At 34.0% G+C, this 24,565-nt stretch overlaps 3 protein-coding genes across 7 annotated transcripts; 2 read left to right on the plus strand and 1 right to left on the minus strand.

The window, feature by feature from the left end:
- Positions 1-668: 668 nt before the first annotated feature.
- LOC110683013 (nuclear transcription factor Y subunit A-7-like) lies at positions 669-7,021 on the plus strand. 2 transcript variants are annotated; one of them, XM_021859348.1, is made up of 7 exons: positions 669-1,098; positions 1,972-2,048; positions 4,158-4,456; positions 4,751-4,860; positions 4,947-5,018; positions 5,783-5,950; positions 6,360-7,021. In XM_021859348.1, the coding sequence occupies exons 3-7, from the start codon at positions 4,210-4,212 to the stop codon at positions 6,702-6,704; spliced, it is 942 nt and encodes a 313-aa protein (XP_021715040.1). In that variant the 5' UTR covers positions 669-1,098; positions 1,972-2,048; positions 4,158-4,209; the 3' UTR covers positions 6,705-7,021. The 2 variants fall into 2 exon arrangements, with proteins under 2 accessions (XP_021715040.1, XP_021715041.1); XM_021859349.1 differs by lacking the exon at positions 669-1,098 and adding an exon at positions 1,571-1,647.
- Positions 7,022-8,672: 1,651 nt separating this feature from the next.
- On the minus strand, positions 8,673-14,893 carry LOC110683014 (proline-rich protein PRCC-like). The gene is made up of 2 exons (XM_021859350.1): positions 13,776-14,893; positions 8,673-9,114 (listed from the first exon to the last, which is right to left on the minus strand). Exons 1-2 carry the CDS (start codon positions 14,745-14,747, stop codon positions 8,956-8,958), a joined length of 1,131 nt encoding a protein of 376 aa, XP_021715042.1. The 5' UTR covers positions 14,748-14,893; the 3' UTR covers positions 8,673-8,955.
- Positions 14,894-16,848: 1,955 nt separating this feature from the next.
- Positions 16,849-24,517, plus strand: LOC110683015 (protein bem46-like). 4 transcript variants are annotated; one of them, XR_002503538.1, is made up of 10 exons: positions 16,849-16,966; positions 17,040-17,314; positions 19,459-19,494; positions 19,622-19,700; positions 19,816-19,870; positions 19,961-20,077; positions 21,480-21,644; positions 22,727-22,970; positions 23,778-23,859; positions 23,934-24,517. XR_002503538.1 is itself a non-coding variant. In XM_021859351.1 (9 exons), exons 2-9 carry the CDS (start codon positions 17,077-17,079, stop codon positions 23,948-23,950), a joined length of 951 nt encoding a protein of 316 aa, XP_021715043.1. In that variant the 5' UTR covers positions 16,850-16,966; positions 17,040-17,076; the 3' UTR covers positions 23,951-24,517. The 4 variants fall into 4 exon arrangements, 3 of the variants coding, with proteins under 3 accessions (XP_021715043.1, XP_021715045.1, XP_021715044.1); XM_021859351.1 differs by lacking the exon at positions 23,778-23,859 and having other exon boundaries at positions 16,850-16,966; XM_021859353.1 differs by lacking the exon at positions 23,778-23,859 and having other exon boundaries at positions 16,855-16,966; positions 17,051-17,314.
- The last annotated feature ends 48 nt before the right edge of the window (positions 24,518-24,565 follow it).

Below are 24,565 nucleotides of genomic sequence, written 5' to 3' on the forward strand. Positions count from 1 at the left end.
TTAAAACGATTCAAACAAGATCCCACTTGACTATGGTTTATCATAGCTATGACTCACAAAATTTAGTCAAAGTGCATTTTATGAACAGTACAAAATTCAAAGAGTGTCAACTTAAAAAAGGAGGAAGTAAATGTGAAATCTAATCATTATTTTTTACTCATTCCTTTTTTTTTTTTTGAAAGATTCTACTCATTCTTTATAAACCGTGAAAAACCACCTAATATAACTATTTCGGGAATAGAAGAAGTTGTAGAAGATTATTTTTTCATAATAGTAATAATTTTACATAGAAGAAATGTTTCAAAAAAAAAAAAAAAAAAATTGAAGAAACAAGATTTTTCATGATATTTGAGAATAGTATTAAGTTTACACAGTAGAAGAAGATATTTTTTCTTAATTTTCTCCCTTTTTCAATAAAAAAAAACATGGGAAAATGATTTGAAAATGGTTAAAAAGTCACCATTAACCAAAAACTTAAGATAAGAATGAGTAATGACGACAACAGTAACAAATGGCGCGACATTTGATGATTCAGAAAAAGACGTTATACGGAGTAAATTACATTTTCTTGGGAAACGACAAACTCCAAATAAAGATAATTATTTTAATTTATTTTTATACTGAAAATTATAAAATGCACCACTGTCTATGTCACAGTCATCACTCATCAGTCCCCCTCTTTTGCTTTACTATTCTGCTCCTCCTCCTTGTTATTACTGTCACATTCACCCATTTTCTCTTTTATACTGAAAATTTATAATATTATTTATTATGATTAATTAATTTATTTAAAGTAGTTAGTGTAGTATAGTTTGATGATCAGTTGGTAATTGGGGCACTATCATTTATGAGGGTCACTACTCTAAGTCTCTCTAACTAGTCTTTCCTCTTTTCCTAGCTAAACAAACTCCAATAGAATTCAGAGAGAGAAATTTAAATTAAAAAAAATAACCCCCCAAAAAAAAAAAAAAAAAAAAAAAATTGTAGGGAGAGAAAGTTGGAGAGAGAAAGAGATGGGATTGGGGGTTTCAAGGGGGGAAACATGCCCAACTTGAACCCAGCACCTCTATTCTTTGCTTCCTTCTTCAGATCCCAAAGGTCCTTCCTTTCTTTTCTTTTTTTAACTTTTTTTTAGCAAGATTAAATTTTTATTTCTTTTTTTACTTTTATTGACTGAAATTGTTTAAATTTCACCCATTTTGTCATCTGGGTATCTGTTATAATTTCTTGGGTATGAAATTTTTATGGTGTTTGTATTTTTACTGCATGTGGGTTTATTTGGGATCATTTCTGTTATAATTTCTGTTATTGAAGAAGAAGGAAGAAAAGGGAAAGTTTTCTTTTATGGTAAAACAAAAAATTAAAAAAAAATCTTGTTGTTTTGTGACTGTTATGTGTTTCTCTACTATTGGTGGGTTTTCTTTTCTAGAAATTTCCTTATTAGGTGTTGATTATTTGGATTGTTGCTTTTTGGGGGTTAGTTTTTTTTCATATTTTTTTACCCCTTTTATTTATAATAATTAATAATACAATTTAATTTTTTCCCAATTATGGTATAAGTTTGTTGTAATTTTTTTTTTAATCTATTTTTGGGGTTTGATCATTATTTTCTTCCAAAGTCATAGGGGGTTGAGTTTATGTCAATAGGTTGGTTGAGATTCTTTGTCAATTGTCATCCTTTTTTTTTTGAGAGTCTTTTTATGGTATAATATGATTGGGCTTATTTCTGTACGGACTGTTCTTTTTTTTGGTACCTTGGATTTCATTAGCTCTACCTTCTTTACTATCTTCTTACCAGTTTTGGTAGGGAAGAAAATTCATATCTTTGAGTTATTTTATGTTTTTTTTGGTTTATATTGTTATATATAATCATGCTCTTGTTATTGGATCATTTGCATGCAAATTTCTTAAACATTGTAGTATGCTTAGCTTTCATTTGGCTGATAATTGTTGTACTTAATTAACTTGCAGCTAGTTGAGTGTTGGGAGACCGAACCTTGCTCGTGTTCGTGTTCGTGTTCGTGCTCGTGTTTTTGTTTTCTTTTCAGGTAAATATTGTTGAATGGTCATGTCCTTCTATTGTTGTACTTCTTGTAGTTCCGTAATGGTAATGGATTTGTGTGTAATTTTAGCTCGGTGTGCATGTTTGTTTTATGCGCACTTGTTGTAAGCTCCTTTCACATTCATTTTTCTGGATTGGTTAATACTTCGTAATTAAGAAAAAAAGTATATGTTTGGATGCGAAATTGCAGATTTATATGATACATGTGTAGAGTTGTACACAAAGTCGTTACTCTTACTACCTCAGTTTATGACCCTGAACCACATGAGCCAGTTCTGCTCTTCTGACAGCTGTTGCGTTTGAAGTTGATGTGTTTACACAATTACTATTTTTAGGGTATAAAATTTTTGGTTGTACAAGTTATCTGAATTATCGAGATGTGTGTCGATATCTAGGAGTATGATTTTAATTCTTGAATCTGTTTTGGTTCAATTCGACTGAAGGGCAGCCTTGTTGATTTGGTCAATCTTGTGTGCATGCAGTTCGTTAATGAACTTGCTTGTGGTGTGAAATCGACATCTAACTGTTTCTGTTTTTATTTGTTCTGCTGTGTATGTTGTTACCTTCATTTACTTGAAAACAATTTCGTTAAATTTGGATTTTAGACAGAAAACAACTTTCATACTTGTACGATTTTCATTCTTAATTGCTTAATGTAAAACTAAGAAGCTCCATTACCCACCTACAATAGGTGGGTAGCAATTTCAAAAAAAATAACTAAGAAGCTCGATTAGATCATCACCATGGGTTAGTAACTATATTGGGGTGTCAAAAACCTTTATCTCCAATGGTGAGACCCAATGTACGTATACTTTTTGGAGACTTGTTTTGTGGCTCCAATGTGTCTTATTTGAAAAGATAATTTTCATTTAATTTCAGAATGAAATCATTTGAAAGATGTTCTCAATTTTGCTAGTTGCTCTTGCTTTGAATACTTATCCCATGATATGTTATATTTGGCAATCCTCTCTCCTCATAAGCCCCCTATCGAAGATGCTCTTATGCTGACATGGATAAGCCATTTGTATCCTTGTACGTAGCTAGGAGTGAAGCAACTGGATGAGTTTTAGGGAAGTGAGGTGTATTCAATTAGTGAAACACCATATTACTCTTCTATATTGGAGATGAAGCGGTGTGGAGACAGTTGACAAAATACCTAGGAATGGATTTTTTTTGTTTTCTTTGGATTTCCTTCAAATGTGTTTGTATGTATATGTGGGTGTTTTTTTTTAACTATTTGTTGTCCTTAAATATTTAAGGTTTTCTTTATCGGATTTTGCACCATAGACATACTTTTATGTTTTATCAAGTTCTTAAATATATTAAACTCAAGTATAGCACTATAATTTTATTTCATAGCTTATAAATTGTCAATTACAAATCCAAATGTCATTCTAATATACGACACATATTTATGATTATATTTTGTATATTATTCTTACATTGCACATATGTTGTACGCATATCATACACATGCTAGCATATGGTAATGATATTTGCAAGCTTGCTTGATTACATATAAAAAGATTTCTAAAATTGTGTGAATATTTTGCACCCTACTAGTGTAATTTACCACTATTAAGATTACTACTTGCCAGAACTATTATTATAAACTATGGCTATCACAATTGTTAATTTTATAGATTTATGTTAATTAATAGTGTTGTTCCCTACTCAACTATTCTTACTATAATCATTACTTTCAACTTCTTAACGGAAAATATTCTGGAAAGTATATGCTTGTCATTTAAAAGCTACATACAACCTGCATTGAGAGTAAAATTCACATCTACGATTCTAATACAATATGCAGCATGTGTTTTTTTTTTCGCGGTTCTTTAACACGTTTCGGGTTTACATTTATTGACTTAATCGGATAATTGTCGTTCAGTTCAATTTTCAAGATATTTTTGTATGAAAAAATTTATAATAAGAAGGGTTTATTGACAAGGGCTTATTATCATTTATTTGTCACGGATTGAATTGTGGAAAAAGGAGGAAGGCTTTGATGTCGAATCTTAAACAAAACATCTTATGTGACAAACTGATTTGTATATTTAATGTTGATTATTTGATAGTTTGCCCGCTTTTGCAGGTCTAATCTACTACACTCAGAATCTGCTTTGGTTGCGTTCTAGTTTATCCAAATGTCCAATTTATTTATCAATTATCCTCCACATTGGAATTCAGATGACCAGAGAATTTCCGAATCTTTATCGAAGGGCTTGAGCTTGAAAATGGATTCCCCACCTCAACTTCATCTCAATGCTAGGTCATTAGGCTTTCATTTGCAAGATCAAGACTCACCTTCAAGTCAATCAACTCAGTCAAACCATGATATGACTACTAATACTGGAACCAATTCTCAGGACCAATGCATGTCATCTGAATCTGGTATTCTTTTTTGTTTTCATCCCTTCCTTTGTATTCGTTGTTTTTATCCCTTTTTTCTTTCTCTTTTATTGCTGGGGGTTATGGTGGTGATGAATTTATGGCGATTTGCATATTTAGTAATGAAGTAGTACAAGTGATGCTTGTGCAAAATATATCTCATATCCTAATTAGCACTCTGTGTGTCTTTTTGGATGTTTGTCGAGTGGTGTCTTAATCGTGTCTCTTTTTGTATGTTTGTCTAATGGTGTGTCAATCTTCCAAGTGTATTATTCGTTTTTCATTTTTTTTTTCTAGGTCAAGAAGTCAATTGTGGCAAGAACCTTGGTCAAATGAAACCAATGTATCTAATGGGTCATCCAGAAGCTGATTTTAATATTGGTCAAATGGATTACAACCGTGCAATGGTTAGCAATAACTGTTGTTTTTGTTTTCATCTTATTTATTTTTTTATGATTGAAAGATGCTGAGAGAACTCTCTTCCTTTTGGTAGGGATGCATGCCATATCCTTATGGTGATCCCTATTACAATGAGATAATGAATACATATGGGACAACACCCATTGTAAGTTTCTCTAAATTTTCATTATAATTGTATTTTCATGCTATTTTGTGCTTGTTTTCATAATTATACGTAATGTCTCCAATTTTATGCATGGATGTGTATATTTAGTAGCGGCGAGGGTCAAATCTTTATTGGTGTGTGCTGATAAGTATATTAAAACTAAGTTTTATATTACATATATATTGCACATATATTGCATATGTTTATATATCGAAACACGTGTATGCGTGCTTCAATTTATAAATTACTACAAATTATCACATTGCATTCCTTATATTTAAGTAATTCAATTGTAAGTTGTTATTTTAAAATTGAACTGGTTTGCTACAATTTTCTTTTTTAAAATTTTTTGATAGAGTTTAGTGGAGTCAAATACTCAACTCGGTCAATTGACTCCCTTTTAATGGTGTTTAATTAGATTACCTAAAGTTTGGACACTTCGACGAGGAGAGTTTTTCAATGTGTAACTTATGTTAGTTTGGTTAGTCGTATCTCTTTCTATAAAGTTATAATTCCGAGGGATTGGAAGTACCAAAAATTGTTTATTAAATACATCAACTCCTTGAAATTTATGGAAATAAAAACTCCCGTATTTGTTACTACCTGGGATTTCTACTGTCAATTGATTAATTATTATGTATAGATTATGACATTATGCCATATTCTGATGTTCGGTATCAATTTACACTTGGGTTAAACTTAATATTCTCTCTACAGAATTGTAACTCGAGAACTAAATCTTTTCTTTACCTTGGATTGACTAGATTCATCCCCATATGATGGGCATGACAACTACGAGAGTCCCATTACCTCTTGATATATCTGAAGATGAACCGATATTTGTCAATGCCAAGCAATATCATGGCATTCTAAGAAGGCGGCAATCAAGAGCAAAGATGGAGGCCCAAAACAAGCTCATCAAAGCTCGAAAGGTAAGACGTTTCTCCCAGCTCTCTTGAATTTTCTATCCATGTTCACACGTTATTCTTCACAATGGATTAATAGCAATGGCTTGTGGTTATGTCAATAGATACAATATATAAACACTCACATAATAGATTATTAGTAATTGTGCTTACCACTTGTTATGTTCTTATTGACATATACGGATGTAATTAATTAATCTAATGGATTTCTTCCTATCAAAAAATTAGGAATAGATGTTGATTTTTTATCACCTTCCTATTACTTACGGGCTTATTAATCCAAACATGATCAACTATGATATACTTCGTATTATTTTAATAACATGATAACTATTAACGGACATTATAAAGTAGTATATATGATTATTAGTTAAATAAGTAAACAATCTAATAATGCTTTTCATTGTTTTGGCAGCCTTATCTTCATGAATCAAGGCATCTTCATGCCTTGAATAGGGTAAGAGGATCAGGTGGTCGTTTCCTTAGTACAAAGAAGCATCAACAATCCGACTCAACCTCTACAAATGGGAACCATTCAATCTCTGGCTCGAATGCATATAATAACATGGTGTTTGAATCCCATCAATCACAATGCATGGCAACAGGTACCTCAAGCATCTCCACCAATGGCAATTCTTTTTACCAGCAACAAGACGGTGGATTCTTAGGCATCTCTTCTTCACATACAGGTGGAGCCATGCAACACAATGGAGGGTTTATAAACAACCCGAACCAGCATCAAGCTCCCGTGGTCCGGTGAAATTGGAAGGAGCAACTAACACATCGTGACCAGGCAACTCATCCTTGGCTTTTAAGAACTTCATATTATTCTTGCTTGTATTAGCCTTCTGGCATTGATTTCGTATTCTATGAATGATTCTGCTGTATATTTAAAAGTTTCGATAAGTGTCCAAAATATTTGATATGGATGATCTTTTGACATCCTAGTGTCAAAGTTTGTTAAAACTTGGTATCGATATTATTTGGACATCAATTCGGTATTTTGTAATATTGTTCAGCAAACTATTCTAGTATTCCCTCCGATTAGCAAGGCAATCTTATTTAAATAATTATAAATGTTGAAATTGTCCTTCGTTTGTTGTTTTTCATTTTTTGACAGGTAGATTTTTTTTTTTTTTTTTTTTTTTTTTTTGTTTAAACAACTTTTACAGTGCACTTTGTATATCTTACCATACAATTGTCCAATCGTCAGTTAGATTATAATCAATTTGTGGCAACTTTAAATTTGATTTTGGGTAAAAAGAATTTTACATGGTAAAAGAGTTATTTTATATTCTTATTTGTAAAAAATCTAGGGTAACTTTACTTATATATATATTAAATCAGTGTTTGTGTACATGCAACATATGTGTGATACAATGATACTATGTGTACAATATATGTGCTATGTAAAAATAATATATAAAGTGTAATCATAATTTTATTTTAGAATGAAATTTTGGATGTGTAATTGACAATTTATATGCTATGAAATAACTTTATAGTACTATACTTTGAGTATAATTTATACACTGTGATTTTAATGATTTTGAGTACTATATATTTATGTTTAATTAAGGGTGATTATTCTGATACTACACAGTGAGACTAATTATAAAATTACATGAGTTTATTTTTCCTTATATGTTTTTGTCAAGATAATAATAGATTTCATTTCTAATCCGGATATTAAGTAAGAAGTTGATATAATGACCTACTCATAGAGATTATTACATAGGTACGTTTTTCATAATACATTTGTCAAAATAATATAGTACTCGATTAAATTTCTTCTTCGTTAACATATAGTACTAGTATATAAATTTCATATTGAACAATACGAAGTACAAAAGAAATTAAGAGAGTAATAGTTAATTTACATTAATTAAGAGGTTTGCTCGATTTATCACCTTGAACAATTGTTTATCAAATGGCAAATTTGTAATTAAATAAAAAAAAAAAGCATTGTTCATGGTAAAACCGCTAACACCATTAGCGGTTCTACCATAAATAGTGTTTTTTTTATACTGTTCATAGTAGAACCTCTAATGATGTTAGCAGTTCGACCATAAATAGTACAAAAAAAATATCACGGTTCATGGTAAAACTGCTAACACTATTAGCAGTTCTTTCTTGAAAGTTTAATTTCACAGTCACACTGACACTCACATAGTCAAACCATATGATTAAGTATAAATCCTACATTCACTTTATTAAAAACTAGAGAATTGAAAAATCGCCTCGTCACTTTGTTCTTGAAATTTTTATTAATAAAAGTTTAAAACCTACGAAGTCTAATTTATTTGGATTCGGTGCACATACTCTATTAGAGTGTAATTGTGCAATTGCATGGAATGTATATCCAATTTGCTACGAAAGACAATCATGATAACAAAAGTGAAAGTTATAGGAAGCTATATTTTCCATTTTTGGTCTAAACTTGGCCAAAAAAAGAAAAGATTGTGAATTTTATTTTCAATGATTCTTTTTAACGTAGATGAATTTTTTCAATCATGTTTTAGATCAGGAAAAGGACAACATTACACAAGGCCTCTAATTATAATTTCTACTTACAAATGTTACAATACTGATCCAACAGCGCAACCATGTAAACCAGTATTAGATGGATCATAATCAACTTCTCCATCTCCCAGAACTCTGTGTCATTGAGAGTGAAGGGCTGAGAGCAATCAGAATTCGGAACTCATTGATGAAATTAGACAAGATATGAATTCAAAGTGGAACTCCATATGTTCCGCTTCCTAACAACTTCATATAAATAATTTGAAAGGCACGTACACAGTAAAGAATTGTTACAGTATGGGAACTGAACATACTCGTAATATGTCCCCAAGATTGGAAAGATCTCATGTCATCAGAAAGCTCAAATTTTACTTCTCAAGATTTCAACTTTCACAATATGCACTTGCAATTACAAAAGAACAATATGGTATAATCGCCAGGATAAACATGACCGGGTAGGGTAGTTACAAGCTTACTAGAAGACCATTTCACCATCCATATTTTGCTTGTGTTTCCGCTTTAGTGAGAAACCCTTTAGCACGCCGTTCTGAAAGTTCCATTTCCTTTTGCTTCATATCAAAGTACAAAGCACTAATTTGATGCTTTCGTTTGTGCTGCTTAGATGGTTTCCCCTTAGTTGAAGCCGGCTACAGAAAAAACAAAAAAAAAAAAAATCAAAACCATATTTAGCACATAACTAACAGCCAAGCAGTACAGAGGTATATCAGGCAAGTATAAATAATAACATCAACAAGAACACTAACAGAAAATCCAGTATTGAGATCATCAAAGTCCCAATTTTCCTCTCATCTACTTTCATAGACCAATTTTGGCCTCATCTTCTATATTATACTAGTTATTCATAGCATTACAATACCTTCCCTACTCACTGCTTGTTAGTTATTTGTCAGCATGTGTGTTATAAACTGCATTAATGAGTTGAAACTCTTGAAAAGGTTAGCAAGCAACACAACCTTGCAGTTTTGGTATAGAAGAGAATGGAGAGGATGAACAAGAAGATGTCCTCCCTGCAAGATTAATTCTTTCCTAGGTATCAAAAGAAAACGAATGCTGCAACTGTTCCTATCAATTCATTTAGGCTTCCTGCCCATAATTTAAGAATTATTGCAAAATTAACCAAACACCCTTGTGAAACATATGTGTTTACTGATAGAACTCATAGAAGTAAATCAATGTATTTATTCTAAGTAACAGAAACATACTTATAACATGATAGAACTAAACAATAAGAGGTTAAGGCACACATAACCACAAAAAAAAAAAAAAAAAAAAAAAAAAAAGGTTAAATTATCAGAAGAGGCATAGTACAAAAAGTCTCTTTTAAGGGATTAAATATGAGTGTAAAGAATCAGGTTGAAGCAGTATAGTCAGCCGGTATTTATAGCCTTATAGGCATACTAGTAAACTGATGCCAGAATAGGTGGACTTACCATAGGTATAGTGGTTCAGATGGTTTACAGATTACATGGTGAATTGATGCCCCCCCCCCCCCCCCCCCCCAACCCCAAAAAAAATAAAACACTATTTAACCAACTGTAGATACTGTGAAGATCTTCTTAACAATTCTACAACTAGTAAAAAATGGAGATGCACATACTGCAGCAAGCATGGAGATGCATGTACTCACCCGGATCCCCAATCGCCCCCCCCCCCCCCCCCCTCTCTCTTTTGTAGTCATACTGCTATTATAAATATATAACCATGCATACTACGTGCATGGATCCATATGAATTCAGCCCAATACCAGCAGATCAATGACCACAGGAAAAGTACACGCTAAGTTCCTCTATACACGTGTCAAAATTGGACAAATTTCATAGAGAAATAATAAACATATAAGACCTCAAATCAGAAAAAATATAATGAGGTACAAAAGAAGGCTATTTCAATAAATGACCTCTTCCCCCACAACACCACCACTTACGCTACCCAATTAAATCATACAATCAGCACAATAACAATTAATGGGGGAAATATAGCGCTTAGTTCCCTTCATCCATATTTGATTCCATCGTCATCATTCCCTATTCTCATTTCTCCTCAATAGAATTACCCATAATGGGCATAATCCATCTTCCCTGACGCCCTTGGGAACTTCATTTCACTACTATGGGATCTTTCACATCTCACCCCAATCTTGTACCACATTTATTATCTTTTTCCTTCCTCAATAAGCACTGCCACACCCTCCATCCACCATGATGTGTCCACCCAATACTATCACCTCCACTCCCCCTCTCAGTGCAACGCTGCTGAACCAACCCCCCCCCCCCCCTTCTTCTCCCCATCAACTTCACATCAAGGTCTTTCCCTCTCACACCAATAACAGCCACAACCTTAATCCCTCTCAAGCCAGAATCACAACACATGTCTCCAGTGCCAAAAAAAATTCACTCAGCTACCTCCAAACCAAAATAGAAAGAGCAGAGAGAGTAGACCTAAATATAAGCTTCCATAAAAACATACAAACGTGAAAGGTTAGAAGATACGAGTCTATCTCATTAGCTTTGGACTTTGGTATTCAAATGCAACCATGGAGGCTCCAGATTCGAGGCCTCAGTTGTCATAATTAACCTTCGACAGGCCACAAATCCAACCATGGAGGCTCCAGATTTGAGGCCCCAGTTGTCGTAATTGACCTTCAACAGGCCACAATAAACTTCAGCATTTATGACTACAAACCTACAGCTACATTGATGGTGAAAGAAGAGGACAATAACACCAACTTAGGTGAAAAGGGGAGATGGTGCCTGCACGGTCTATTACAGTGCCATTAAATCTTAATAGCGATGATAGATGAGAGGGGAGAAGGAATTGCAGTGGCAGAGAGAGAGTCAGGGTGAGCACGGACCGAATATTCGATCCAAAATGGATTTTGTATCGGATATCCGATATCCAAGATTTAGGACATCTGATATCCGGATCCGATCCGAAAAAAATTTCGGATCGGATATACCGGACATTCAGATCGGATATACCGGACATCCAATATCCGAAATATTATAAATAATTTTTAATTTTTAATTTTTTTAAAGAAAATATAAAATAATACCCAAAGTTTTGGATATTTGGATCGGAAATCCGTTATATGATATCTGAAATTGGGTTATTTGGATCGGATATCCGTTATCCAAAATCCAAAATATTTCGGATATTTTTCAGATATCGAATATATAAAAATTGATATCCGAATAGGTATCCGATTTCCAAAATTTACGGATCGAATATTTGATCTGAAATCATCAAATCAGATATCCGATCCGAAATTAATATCAGATTAGATATCCGATTTGAAATTAAGCCCTAAGAAAGAGAGTGAGTTGTAAGAGCATCCCATTCTTTACATAACCAGTCAATTTCCTTGCTAGATTACCTTTTTGTTTTCCTAGAGTCAATCACACAGCCCTTCAAACATTTTATAGTTCAAATTTAGATTTAGATGACTAGAGAGGATTAGATAAGCATGATCCATAGTTAATAGCACGGCGTAAAGATTGATATACAACAAGGTCAAGTAGCAGTACTTATACTTTAACCATACAAACTAAAATACGTTCGCAGTGTAACCAAAAACTCCACAATCCCAAACAAAGGTCAATATGTAACACAAAATGTTCACTCACTATCAATACAATTAAATTGATCTGAAGATTAAGTCATGGACCAAGTTGGAAAGAGAGTTGCATCACTTGCATGCAACGAGAGGCTATTGACCTCAAACACATAAAGACATAACTACTATCATACACTACCGAAAAGTATATACGAGAGTCCATGGAATTTTGAACTGTTTTAAGTTAAAAGTCAAGATTAGTGGATATTGCACTCCAATGAAGTGGATAGGAGAGATATTACTAACAAAAACATCAATATCAGAGAGACTTAGAGAAATTTATTGATATTTCGTCCAATGCTCAACCATCCTTAGATGCATAATTCAGTCATATATTTCTTAATTCTCATCCAAACCATCAGACATCAATTACATGAACATAGTTGCAATTCCTAGGGAAATATTTTTAATTTCCACCCAAACTCACCCCTTCCTACCCCCCCCCCCCTTTTTTCCTCAAACAAAAAGAAGATCCAAAAAAAAAAAAAAAAAAAAAAAAGAGGAACTACAAATGCCAAGCAAATGGTATTCATAGTGTATGAAGCAAGTTCACCCTTCAAATATCCACTTTGCTCAACCTCAAATTCATCGTGTTTTTCTCTGCGTATCAATTTGATGAAATTACTTCAACATTTTTCTCCACAATGACCAGGATTAGTTCCCCATTTTTGGCTACTGACATGATTTCAAACATAAAAGATTACTACAGAAGAAGCCTGCATCTAGACCAAAGTTGACTATATACTTTATGTTAGAAAAGAATTTCCTCAGACCATAAAAACATGAATCTTTTTAGCATCCGAAGGTCTCAACCACCTCCTTATATGAAAATAATTCCAATCTTCTGAATCACTAGACTCTAGCCCATCAAACACTCTCCAAAATCCATGAAAACAAGAATACCATATATTTTAATTTCCTCTATAATCTGCAAGTCCCAACCTACAACCCACAGTAGAAAGCCTTCAAAAGTCTAAGTAAACATTCTCTCTTTTGACCAGCCTAAGGTAAAAAGAAGGTATAGGTAGCATCATAGCATGATATTAAGTTAATGTATCCCTAATATAAGACATTTTTTCTTCAATTTTCTCTACAAATTGACTAGCAACAGTAAAAGGGTCCTAACCTATGCCATAAGGCAGTAGCAAATCTCCAGAACTAGCACACCCCAACATAGCATGCTAAGAAAAAGTAACACCCTCAAAATGGCCCATGAACCTTAAACTTAATATGCGGGACAAGCAGGCATCTAGCAAATGAAAAGCAAGCATCTTTGGGCTTTGTGATACAATCAACAACAGTGAATTGGTAATAACTAATAAGTCCAACAACTAATAGCTCATGAACAATCACAACATACAGCTTTGCAGCTCCAGGGTAACCGCAAAAGCTCCAAGACGAGGTACACATGATTCATACAATTGAACCAGGTCCGGTAAAAGCAATGAGCACAACAAGCACACAAAAGGACTTCATACTTTCTGCAGCATCCCATATGTATAGTGAAGGACTCTGAACTCCCAAAGCAATCAACTTTCAACCCAATAAACACACAGTTACAATCACAATTCACCAATTAAGGAACTAATAACATAAGCAGCAAGCCAACAATCAAGAAATAACAATCAAATTGCAAAATCTAAAGTACACAGGGTTATAAAATATATGATATACCTGATAAGAAGGTCCAAATGGTATTCCAGTAAGCTTAGATTTATCCTCAGTTGGGCGGTTCTTCATCAATTCATCCTGCTTCACCTCAATAATTTCAGCTGGTGGTTGATCCTTTCTTCTCCTCCCACCCAAACTAGCAAAGCTATCAACCCCACTGACCGGCATTGTCGAAGCCATCTCCTCAGCTGAGGCACCATTATACCAATTACTGCTATCATAACCCTGATAACCACTATTATAATCACTTGAACTACCTCCATAAGCATCATAATTAGCATACCCTTGACTTTGATCCCCTGCAACGCCCACTTCATAACTATAATTATAAGACTCCCCCACCAAATTCTGCTGATTACTACCAACATTAGGATCAAAACCCACTTCAGAATTCACCCCATTAACCTCCGAACTCCCCGGGACCGATGTCGGTCCCTCGGTTTCGACAATAGACCGACGACCCGACCCCAACGAAGCGGGCAGCGCACCAAGCGAGTTTTGCCCAGAATTTTTAGGGGTTGGCATACTTGTAAGGAAGGATTTAACGGAAACATCTTGACCCAATTGTCTTTGCTTCTTTCTCTCTCTTTCCTCTTCATCTTCTTTATCCTCATCATCATCATCATCGAAATTGGAAGGTGGGTTTGGAACAGGAGGTCGAAATTGAACAACCCTTTTGGGATTATTAGGGGTAGGAAGGGGTAAATTAGGGGTTGTTTCAGATTTTGGAGGTGGGAGGAAAGAGAATAGAGCAGAAGATTTTGGAGGTAGGGTTGAAGATTCTTGATTTGGGGCTTGTTTTTCGATTTGAGAGGAAGATTTGGGAGTAGAGAGAGAAGAAGAAGATGATGATGCAGAAGATTGGGGTTTGGGAAGAGAAGAGAAGAGAGAAAGAGAAGGTTTTGAAGAAGGTTGTGGTTTTTGTTGGTCTTCTTCTTCGTCTGAAGAAGCATAGGTTGCGAACAAGGAATCCATTGAAGCTAAGAATGTGAGGTGAGTGCAAAATTTTTGATTTGAGTCCCTCTAAAACGTTGTTGTACTTAACTGCCCTTCTCCAAGGTCCAAGGGATTTGTAGAACGGCAAGAGTGTAAAATTGCACATTTACGGTGACGGAAAACGAGTACATCACGATCGTATCATGCGAGATGATATACATGATTGTATTAAGATTAACTCGTTTGCAAGACAAAATGTGCTATGGAGTAAGTTTTCAAATATGAGTATAGAAAAATATGAAGTAACATCATTTTTCTTATATCAATCTTTAAATGGTTATGAATGAAGAAAGATCTTTGAGTTTTTCGAATAATTTTATGCGAATACCTGAGTATCGAGTAGGAAACAATTCCCCTACCCAAGCATAAAGCATATTTGCCAATTTACTTCGAAGAAAACAAAAGCAAGTGAGAGATACTAATAAAAGTTGTTAGCAAAAGACAGACCCGTAGTTGGGGCAGGGCATTAAAAGGAGAAAGAAAAAGGTATGTACAAAAAATGAAGAACAAGAGAACTCCAACTTATTGACTATATTTCTCTTGCAAATTTGACACTTCACAATTCATACATTAGTTTCTATAAATAACCGGTCAAAATCGATATTGATTAAGTGATTTCTCAAATTGGTTATTTTTAATCTTCAATAGTATCTTCTTTCTAAATTTAACACTCATATAAATTTCCAATTATTTCATACATAGAAATAAAGAATTATATATTTGAAAATACATTAGAACTTAGACCAATTAAGAGGGAAATCGAGTACAAAAGAACAAAGACCCAAAAATTGTGTAGTGATCTAGTGATGATGTTGATGTGGGTTTGAAAACTAGAAAGCAAGAAAGTGTAGGCCAACAACATCACTATGCCAATAGCCACACAGATTTTAACGGAAAACCGCCAACAATAGTGACAAGTTTTGGGTCATATTAGAATAAAATTAGTACACATTGATAATATATATATGAGCACATCATCTAGGTCGATGAAGAAGACTACAACTTTTGACAACACGCATCATTCCAAGTGTTATGGTCATTGCAATAATTTTTTATTATCCTCCACAATTTTAGCAGACCACCAAGCTCTTACCCTTCTCGTTTCCTTAAATAGGACTTTCCCATCAAAATCTCAAGCAATTAACAAAAATTATGGAGCTGTGCTATGCTATGTTTTTTCCTGGGCTCAATTGTTGCTTAATTCATTTTGTATTTTAATTCCTTTAATAAATAATAAACTTAAAACCCAAAAAAAAAAAAATTCAAAGTACAAAATACAAAGTAGATCAACTATAATTGAGATAAATTAGTCAAATGTTTTAAACAACCCTACCTCTATGTCTCATGTGATAATAAAAAGTTACATTATTTGACTAACTTGTTCTCCATTCAACACTACCTAAAATTACGTCACTATCCTTATTTATAAAACCACGTCACTATCCTTAAAAACTTCTAAGTAAAATATATCTAATCTCTAATCAATGACCATTCTAATTCAACCACGAAACAAATTAGTCCTTAGCATAAAAATAAATGAGTTACACTATATGACTAACTTGTTCTCCATTGAATACCACCTGAAATCACGTCACTACCCTTACATATAAAACCATGTCACTATCCTTAACAACTTCCAAGTAAAATAAACCTAACATCTAATCAAAGACCATAATAATTCAACCACGAAACTAGTTAGTCATTCAACACAAAAATAAAGTGAGTTACACAATATGACTAACTTGTTCTCCATTGAACACCACCTGAAATCACGTCACTACCCTTACATATAAAACCATATCACTATCCCTAATAACTTTCAAGTAAAATATACCTTACCTCTAATGAAAGAACATTCTAATTCTACCACAAAACAAGTTGGTCATTTATCATAAAATTAAAATATATGACTAAGTTATTCTCCATTGAACATCACCTAAAATCACAATATTATTACCTTTACACATAAAAATCACATCTCACAACCCACAACGACTTTACTCATTTAGCATTTTCATTCAAAATAAATACGATTACTTGAAAATTCGGATTATATCGGATTGAATTATTTTTTCTTTTTAAAAAAAGAGAACATAAAGCTCAAACGTGGCTTTTTAAAATTGGTTAATCCAGAACGCCAAAGCACGACTTTACAGCTCCGGCAGTGTAGTGCGTGAGTCCTCAACAACAAATACCAGGTAACCAAACAAAATTTCACACCCTTTATCTTCTTCTTCTTCCATTTTTAACAGTTGATTGAAGAACTCACAGTATTTTTGCAGAGGAGAGAGAAAATCCACCTTCAACAATGGTGTCGTACATTAACGCGTTACTCTACGGAGTAGGAGGGATAGTTGTTGCTGGAATGGCGTTGTTGGTTGCGTTTCAGGAGCGACTTGTTTATGTTCCTGTGTTGCCTGGTCTTACCAAGTCTTACCCCATTACTCCTGCTCGTTTGCGTCTTCTTTATGAAGATGTTTGGCTCAGATCTTCTGACGGGGTTAAACTTCATGCTTGGTTCATCAAGCTTCTTCCCGATTGCCGAGGTTTTTATTTTAATTTTGTTTCTCTCTTGTATATTGTGGTTATGGGGTATTTTTTGATGCGAAATTCGAATGATTTTCAGGGTGGGTTTAATTTGGTTGGTTTTGAGCTGATGATTTCTGGGTATTTGCTTATTTTTGCTATGATGCAATCTGGGGATTTTGAATTTTTTGATAGAAATGAATTTTTGGTGGAATTGTTTGTTTGAGTTGATGCGAATTGTTGGGTATATGTTTTTGTAGATTGATTGCTGCAATTTGGTAGGTTGGTACTTGTTAGGAAAGTTTCATTGTTGATCTTATTCTGTGCAAAATTGTGCTATTGTATGGAGTAGAGGGATTTCATAGTAAGGTGTTTCAGTAATTTTGGTAGTTTTTTCCCTGTACTTGATAATCGTGATTTGGTGATCATGTTTTGGATAAAAACCGCCCTCGAAAACTAATGGGATGGGTGAGATGTAGTGTGGTAATGAAGCAGATGTACTTAAAATGGGCTCAATTAATTTATCCCTTTTCACTTGTTTGTTAGATCTTGAGCATTGTTTGCAGGATATAAGTCTGTTGTAGTTAATGGCGCTTTCTTTATCATCCTAAATTCTAAACTAGATAACTGCAAAATATTACCTTAACACTATAAACAGGAGGAAGTTTCCTGCTACACTGGGTACAAATATACAATGAAAAGAGGGAGGGTTTTTTGTGGTATGGAATTACCCTTTGGAGTTAGGCTAGTGTGACAAAGTTCATCCTTCTAGATTTCTCTGTCACAAATCAGGATTTAGATGACCACTCCACTCTCACATGAGGATTGTTTAGGTATGTTGGTGACCTTGGTGTACTGGTTGCCCTCTCCATTTTTTCATATTGTGATGGAAACTGAGCATCCACGATTTTTCGCTCTAGATTAGGGGTCTTGCATATTTGAGCTATTACTTCTTCCATCACTAAAATGCAACACTTGCCTATTTGAGATGTTTCAAAATAATTGCAACACTTCCTTTTTTGACAACTTTTACTATTTTTCACACCTACTTTATTCAGACTTGGCACACTCTTTCTCCCTCCTCTCCTATCTATCTTCCATAAAATATACTTTTTACTTTAAATGTTTTGCATTCTCTTTTCCGTTGCATTAAATATTGTGCCAACGTCAAGTGTTGCAGTTCTAGTGATACGGAGGAAGTTTATTTAATATTATCTAAATTTGTTGCACTTTGGAGGACTTTATACAGGCCAATGAATATGAATAGAAAAAACATTATGTTGAAAGTTATACTGGTCTGGTTTGCTTGTGACATCAGCTACTGGAGTAAAACATTAGAGAATTGGACAGACTTGTTGAATTTGAGAACTCTGATGCTGAATCAAACCAAAAGTATTATACTTAATTTATTTGGTTTGGTTTGGCTTAGTGTTTATTTGGTTTGAAATAATGCCTGGGACTTTTGTGGACTATTTGTATTGGGATGTGGGGGAAAGTAGTGTTACTAAATTCACCAGTGAAAGATTGGGTATGTATACCCTGTACGCAATTTTCTGCCTTAGTTGTGAAAATAAACCATAAGTGTACCACTTTACGTATAATTTGCTCTTTTTGATTCGTGGAGGATTAGCGAATTGATTTATTATGGGAACATCAGCTCTTAGTTTTCACTATCTTCCAGACGTTTTCACTATCTTCCAGACCTTTTAACTTTTCTCAATTGTAAATTAGCCTATTGTGGAATTAGGAGGATTGGTGGTTGGTGATGTATACTAGATTAGAGAAGTTGCTGTTCTAACCATCCCATGTTGGCTGAAATCTGTCTTCATGCCAATGTTTCTTTTGATGAAGATAAGAAATGTATGCTCGGGTTCAATTTTTTTTTCAAGATTGTAAGCTCAATCTATAGCAGATTCAGTGTTTTACAAGTATTTTCAAGGACATCATTAGTGCCTCAACCAATGTGCTTTTCTGATGTATTTATGTCTCCTCTGTTTTTGGATTCTTGAGTTAGAAGTCACTTCTTTTCTCTCCTTTGTTCTGATGCTTATTTTCCTCATATTCTTGGTGGTTATTATGGTGACTTTGAAATAAGTAATATATTTTTGCTGGTATATATATTTATGAATTACAATTGACAATTAACTTCTGCTACTGATTTCAGGTCCAACTATTCTGTTTTTTCAAGAAAATGCTGGAAGTATCCTTCTTTTATTGCTGCATTCAGACACTTTCATGTGACAAATCTGGAAATTGGCCTTGATTAATATTTGTACTTCTTTGACGCTGCTGTTATTGTTTGAAGGCCTTAACTTTCTTTTGTGTAGATATTGCTCATCGCCTTGAAATGGTTCGGATTATGATTCAGAAGTTGCAGTGCAATGTATTCATGCTTTCTTACAGAGGGTATGTTCCTTTGGCTGCCAGTGAATTCTCTGACACCTTTTAATACGTAGTATGTGGCATATATGTTTACAATTTGCCCTAATAATAAAAATGATGTTTGTGTTTTGATTTCTAGTTATGGTGCTAGTGATGGCTCTCCTTCTCAACATGGAATCACCAAAGATGCTCAGGTTTGCTTCTTCACTTAATAATTATTGCTACTTTGAATCTTTTTTATAGTGATTTATTCCGTTTCTTGATGAAAATATCTTGTTTTTTAGGCTGCATTGGATCATCTAATGCAAAGGACTGATATAGACACGTCCCAGATAGTTGTGTTTGGGAGGTCATTGGGTGGAGCAGTTGGAACCGTTCTTGCAAAAAACAATCCTGATAAGGTATCAATTATTTATCAACACATAATGTAAATTTTTTTCTCTAAAATTTGTGTGCAAATTAAACGCACTTTTATCCAAAATAATTGTCATTTCAAATTTTCAAGCATCTTAATAAAATTTTCTTATATACTGTTACCTTCTCCCAACCAGTTCATGATCCCATTGTTACAACTAAGTTTCTTCTTCTTCGGCTTTTGCTTCTTTTGATAAGGTGTCTATTTCAGATTGTCCAGTAGCCCATAAGGTGAGAGTTCCAAATTTCTGTTTTTAGGGCTCTTTGGTTGGTGGGGTTTTGAGAGGCTAGATATATTTTCACTTCTGCATCCCATAATTCTCTTTTTCCTTTTTTCTTTTCTTTTCTTTTTTTTTTTTTTTTTGTTGTTGTTTGCTTCACTAGGAATTAATTCCTTCTTAGATTTGCACTTCTTGGGAATTTGGCTCCCATATATATGCTTCTTGACCCTAACTTTTTTATTTGACATTAGGGAAGATGCATTTTTAGAAATTCATCTTATACTACATTTAGGAACTGCTAACCCAAGGTGTATTGAAGGCGGGGTAAGCCTATTTTCATGTTCGTGACATTTTCTATTCCCAAAGAAGTCTCTCGTCTACATTATTCCTGATTAGGGTCATCAAACATCAACTTGAATGATTATTCAGGAAGTTTGGCAATATGTAATTTTATGGCAATCAAACTAGCTCATTTTCTCAAGCTCTCTTATTTTTATTAACTCATTTGATAATATCATTCCCACCTTTGAATTTTGTAATTCTTGAAAGGTCTTCATCTCCTAATATATTTATTTTAGCTGAGAAGTTGTCTGTAGTCAGTATTCAGTTAGCAGTTAGCTGTTACTGTACTTTACCACATTTATTTTGCAAGTTTGTAATTTCTTCTGATCAGGGCAAGAGAACTTCAGTGTCTGATCACTTACAAATCCTTCTCTAGTCAACTGAGTTTCTACTCTGCTCCTTGACCTTTATCCATCTGCAATCTTTTTTTCAGGAAAGTAAAAGTTCCGAACGAGGTGTACTATTCAGATAAAATTAACAACCTTTAATACTCCGTATGTTCTGAAGAAGGGTCAACTGACTCTCTTTCACCCATGTTCAATTCACATTATAATGAGATCAAGAGTCAGGTCTAGATAAGGAAAAATAAGTTTAAATTAGTTTAGATAAGGTCTAATAAGTTTTAGATAAGAGGAAATAAGTGAAAAGAACCAAGATCTAATAAGTTTAGATAAGAGGAAATAAGTGAAAAGAACAAAGATCTAATAAGTTTAGACAAGTGGAAATAAGGTGAAAAAAACAAAGCTTAACTCTGCTTCACCATGCAACCTTATACTCAAAAGGCTCACTGCTCCATTATTTATAAACTCCAATCTGCTTATTCCAGGTTTCTGCCTTGATTTTGGAGAATACGTTCACATCCATTTTGGACATGGCTGGAGTTTTACTGCCTTTCTTGAAATGGTTTATTGGCGGAAGCACTGGCAAAGGTCCTAAGATTCTGAACTGTGTTGTCCGTTCCCCTTGGAGTACCATTGATGTTATTGGTCAGGTAAGCTATGTGTGCTGGATTTGTGTTGATTTTTTCCCCTGTCTTCTTAAAAGATAGTTTTGCCAAAGTCTTGTGTGTTGGCTGACTCATTTCTAGAAAATATGCTGGTCTTATCTGCTCAATGAATTTGTCTTCGGCTCTGTCCAAGTTTGGGTTTCTTGTATCTTATGGTTGTTTATATGATAAATAGCGTATAAGGACCTTGAAATTTTGATGCTCTGATAGATCATTTTGCCTTTTGGAATTATTTAATTAATTAAGGACTTAAGGAGAATCCTAACTTTGGAGGTCTTATCTCACAGTGGTGCCTAGTGATATGCTCTCTTCGTTCTGTGAAGTTCTTCCCACTTAATATTCATGTAGTCAAAGTTTAAAAATTGATGTATATAAGAAAACATCATCATGTGGGATCTTGTTGGTAATTTCATAATATCAAATTGTCATAAAATTTATTAGGTAAGAACCAAAGGTATTAATGGTCAAAGGTGTGCATTGGAGACGCGTAAAAGACATACGAGAAGAATTTCTTGGAACAACGGGAGTATGGATTTTCAAAATAGTCACATGAAATGTATGTCCCTGGTCAATAGGGATTATTGTAAGAATAAAACACCAAGATTTGAATTTTTTTGGAGCAAACAGAAGTTTGGATCAAACATGTTGAACTATCTATTTCTTTTTTGTTGCCATAGCTGCTCCTTTTCATTTCTATCTATCTACCTATCCTCATCTATAACATCCCTTATTTGAAATTGCTTCAATAAATTGATGAAGTAATTCTTGACATTTCATGTGCCTGATCCTTTGAAATATTTGTGTACTGTGTACTCTTTAGTTCTCCTAGTTTGTCACCCCTTATCTGACAATAAAACTTGAGTCTTAATCCATTTAAGTTCCCTCCAATAATGTATTCTTCTATATTTGTTGTGTTTGTACATAGAATGAGGACCTTTATTGATGTAAAGCTGAGGCATATCTTTGCTCCCCATTCTTTTTTTCTTTCATGCCTGAGTTATTTGATTTCCGATTCCTGCCTGCATTTTTATTAATGAAAATACATAATATTCTAAATTCATCTGCAGGTTAAACAGCCTATCCTTTTCATCTCTGGATTGCAAGATGAGATGGTTCCTCCAATCCACATGAAAATGCTGTATGCCAAAGCAGCTGCCCACAATAAACATTGCTTTTTTGTGGAATTCTCTACTGGCATGCATATGGATACATGGCTTACTGGTGGAGATCGTTATTGGAGAACAGTTTGTGAATTTATGGAACAACACGTAATTGAAAAAACACATGATGAGTCTAACTCTAGTACCAATGGTAATCTATCCTGAGGCTAGTTTTTTTTTCACCTGCAAATTGACCTCATATATGAACTTATGAGAGCAAATAGTGCAAAGTACAAACTAATACCATTTGTTTGTCTTGTAACTACTATTTCTTGTAGATATTTTAGTGCTGAAGCCTATGTGGTAATCATGTGAATTTATGAGTCATTAACCCCTTATATTAATAAAAGTCAAATGGTAACTAAATATTACCAGTAGTCCAGTACTATCTTTCAAAGTTAGTCATTATATTGTAGAGAGTATTAATGCTAATAAGTTGGGGCAACTGAAAAGAGAATATCATGATTCACCGTTTCTAATTTAAGAAATCACTGCACCAGCCCATGACATCACTGAGTTTCTTTTAGAAGATAATTGTTATTCTCTTGAAGGACCTTTACTAGATCTGTAATTCCTGTACCATGGGTTTGCCTGAGCTGTTTACTTGGCTTCTTTCAAGTTCTCATGTTATCATGGCTCATTGTTTATCACTTGCTCGAGCTTTCCATTTTGTTTGAAATGTTCAATTATTTGATCAACATCAAAATTTTGTTAACCTGTTTCTCCCGGTGGTCCAGTTTTTATGGCACATTCTAGTAACTTGACAGTCAAAAGTTATTATAATGTGTATAGCATTGCCATTCACATTTTCAATTCCCCTTCTTTGTATGCTTTAGAGAATGCTTCTCTTTTTTATCATTATGTTCAGTTTCAGCTTTTTGTTTTGCACACTGCTCCTTGTTTTGTTGAGGGGAGAAGCTCTTAATTTTCTGAATTCAAGCTGTTGTATTTGCTGCAGTTTATCCAAAAATGTGAAATCTGGGTTTCATAGTCGCTAATATTGTCGACATATTGCCATCTTGGTGACCCTTAGTGGCCTAGTAGGTGCTTTCTTTTATTTTTAAATGTCCATTTTATTGAATTTGCTCATAATGTTGGTCCATTTTGCTGACAGATTCTCTTGCTGGTTAAGCAGTTGCTGTTAAAAGACGTTGGAAAGTAGATTTTCCTCTAGACATGGCTGAAATTTTTTGTACCTGTTATTGCAATGTGTAAAAGCTATCTGGAAAGAGTTGCTTCTGGTCAAGATTCTTATTAATGGCTTTGCGTTCTTGCTGTTGATGTTGTTTTTGTTGAACTTCTTATAGCAAGAACTGAACACTTTTGTGTTCAATGTCTCTAACAAAGTATGGTGACCAGATTTATCAGCCTGTGTTCACCATGCAGTAGATAGTAGCAAGGGAGATGCAAAACATACACTGTATAGTTTTTGCTCTGAAGATAGTAACTCATTTTTTTTCTATTGTGTTAGATCGGGATTTACTAAATCTTCGTGGATTGGGATTTTAGGATCTGACTCAAAATGCTGATCCAGCATTTAATGATTTGACTCAGCGAGAGTTGGATGCTGAATTGTTGTAGTCAATACATTTTTGCTTTGTTATGCTGTTAGTAAAGTGGATTTCTGTAGTTTTACTGGATGATGTATAATGTGTTGTTTTGGTACAATATTGAGGCCTGCTCGTCGTTGCTAGCTTAGTTTTTGTGATTGAAGTTTTTGTATTTACAGTAAACCTGCAATATCTC

This window comes from Chenopodium quinoa, unplaced genomic scaffold (genome assembly GCF_001683475.1).
Source record: "Chenopodium quinoa cultivar QQ74 unplaced genomic scaffold, ASM168347v1, whole genome shotgun sequence".
In the NCBI taxonomy this organism is placed as follows: Eukaryota; Viridiplantae; Streptophyta; class Magnoliopsida; order Caryophyllales; family Amaranthaceae; genus Chenopodium; species Chenopodium quinoa.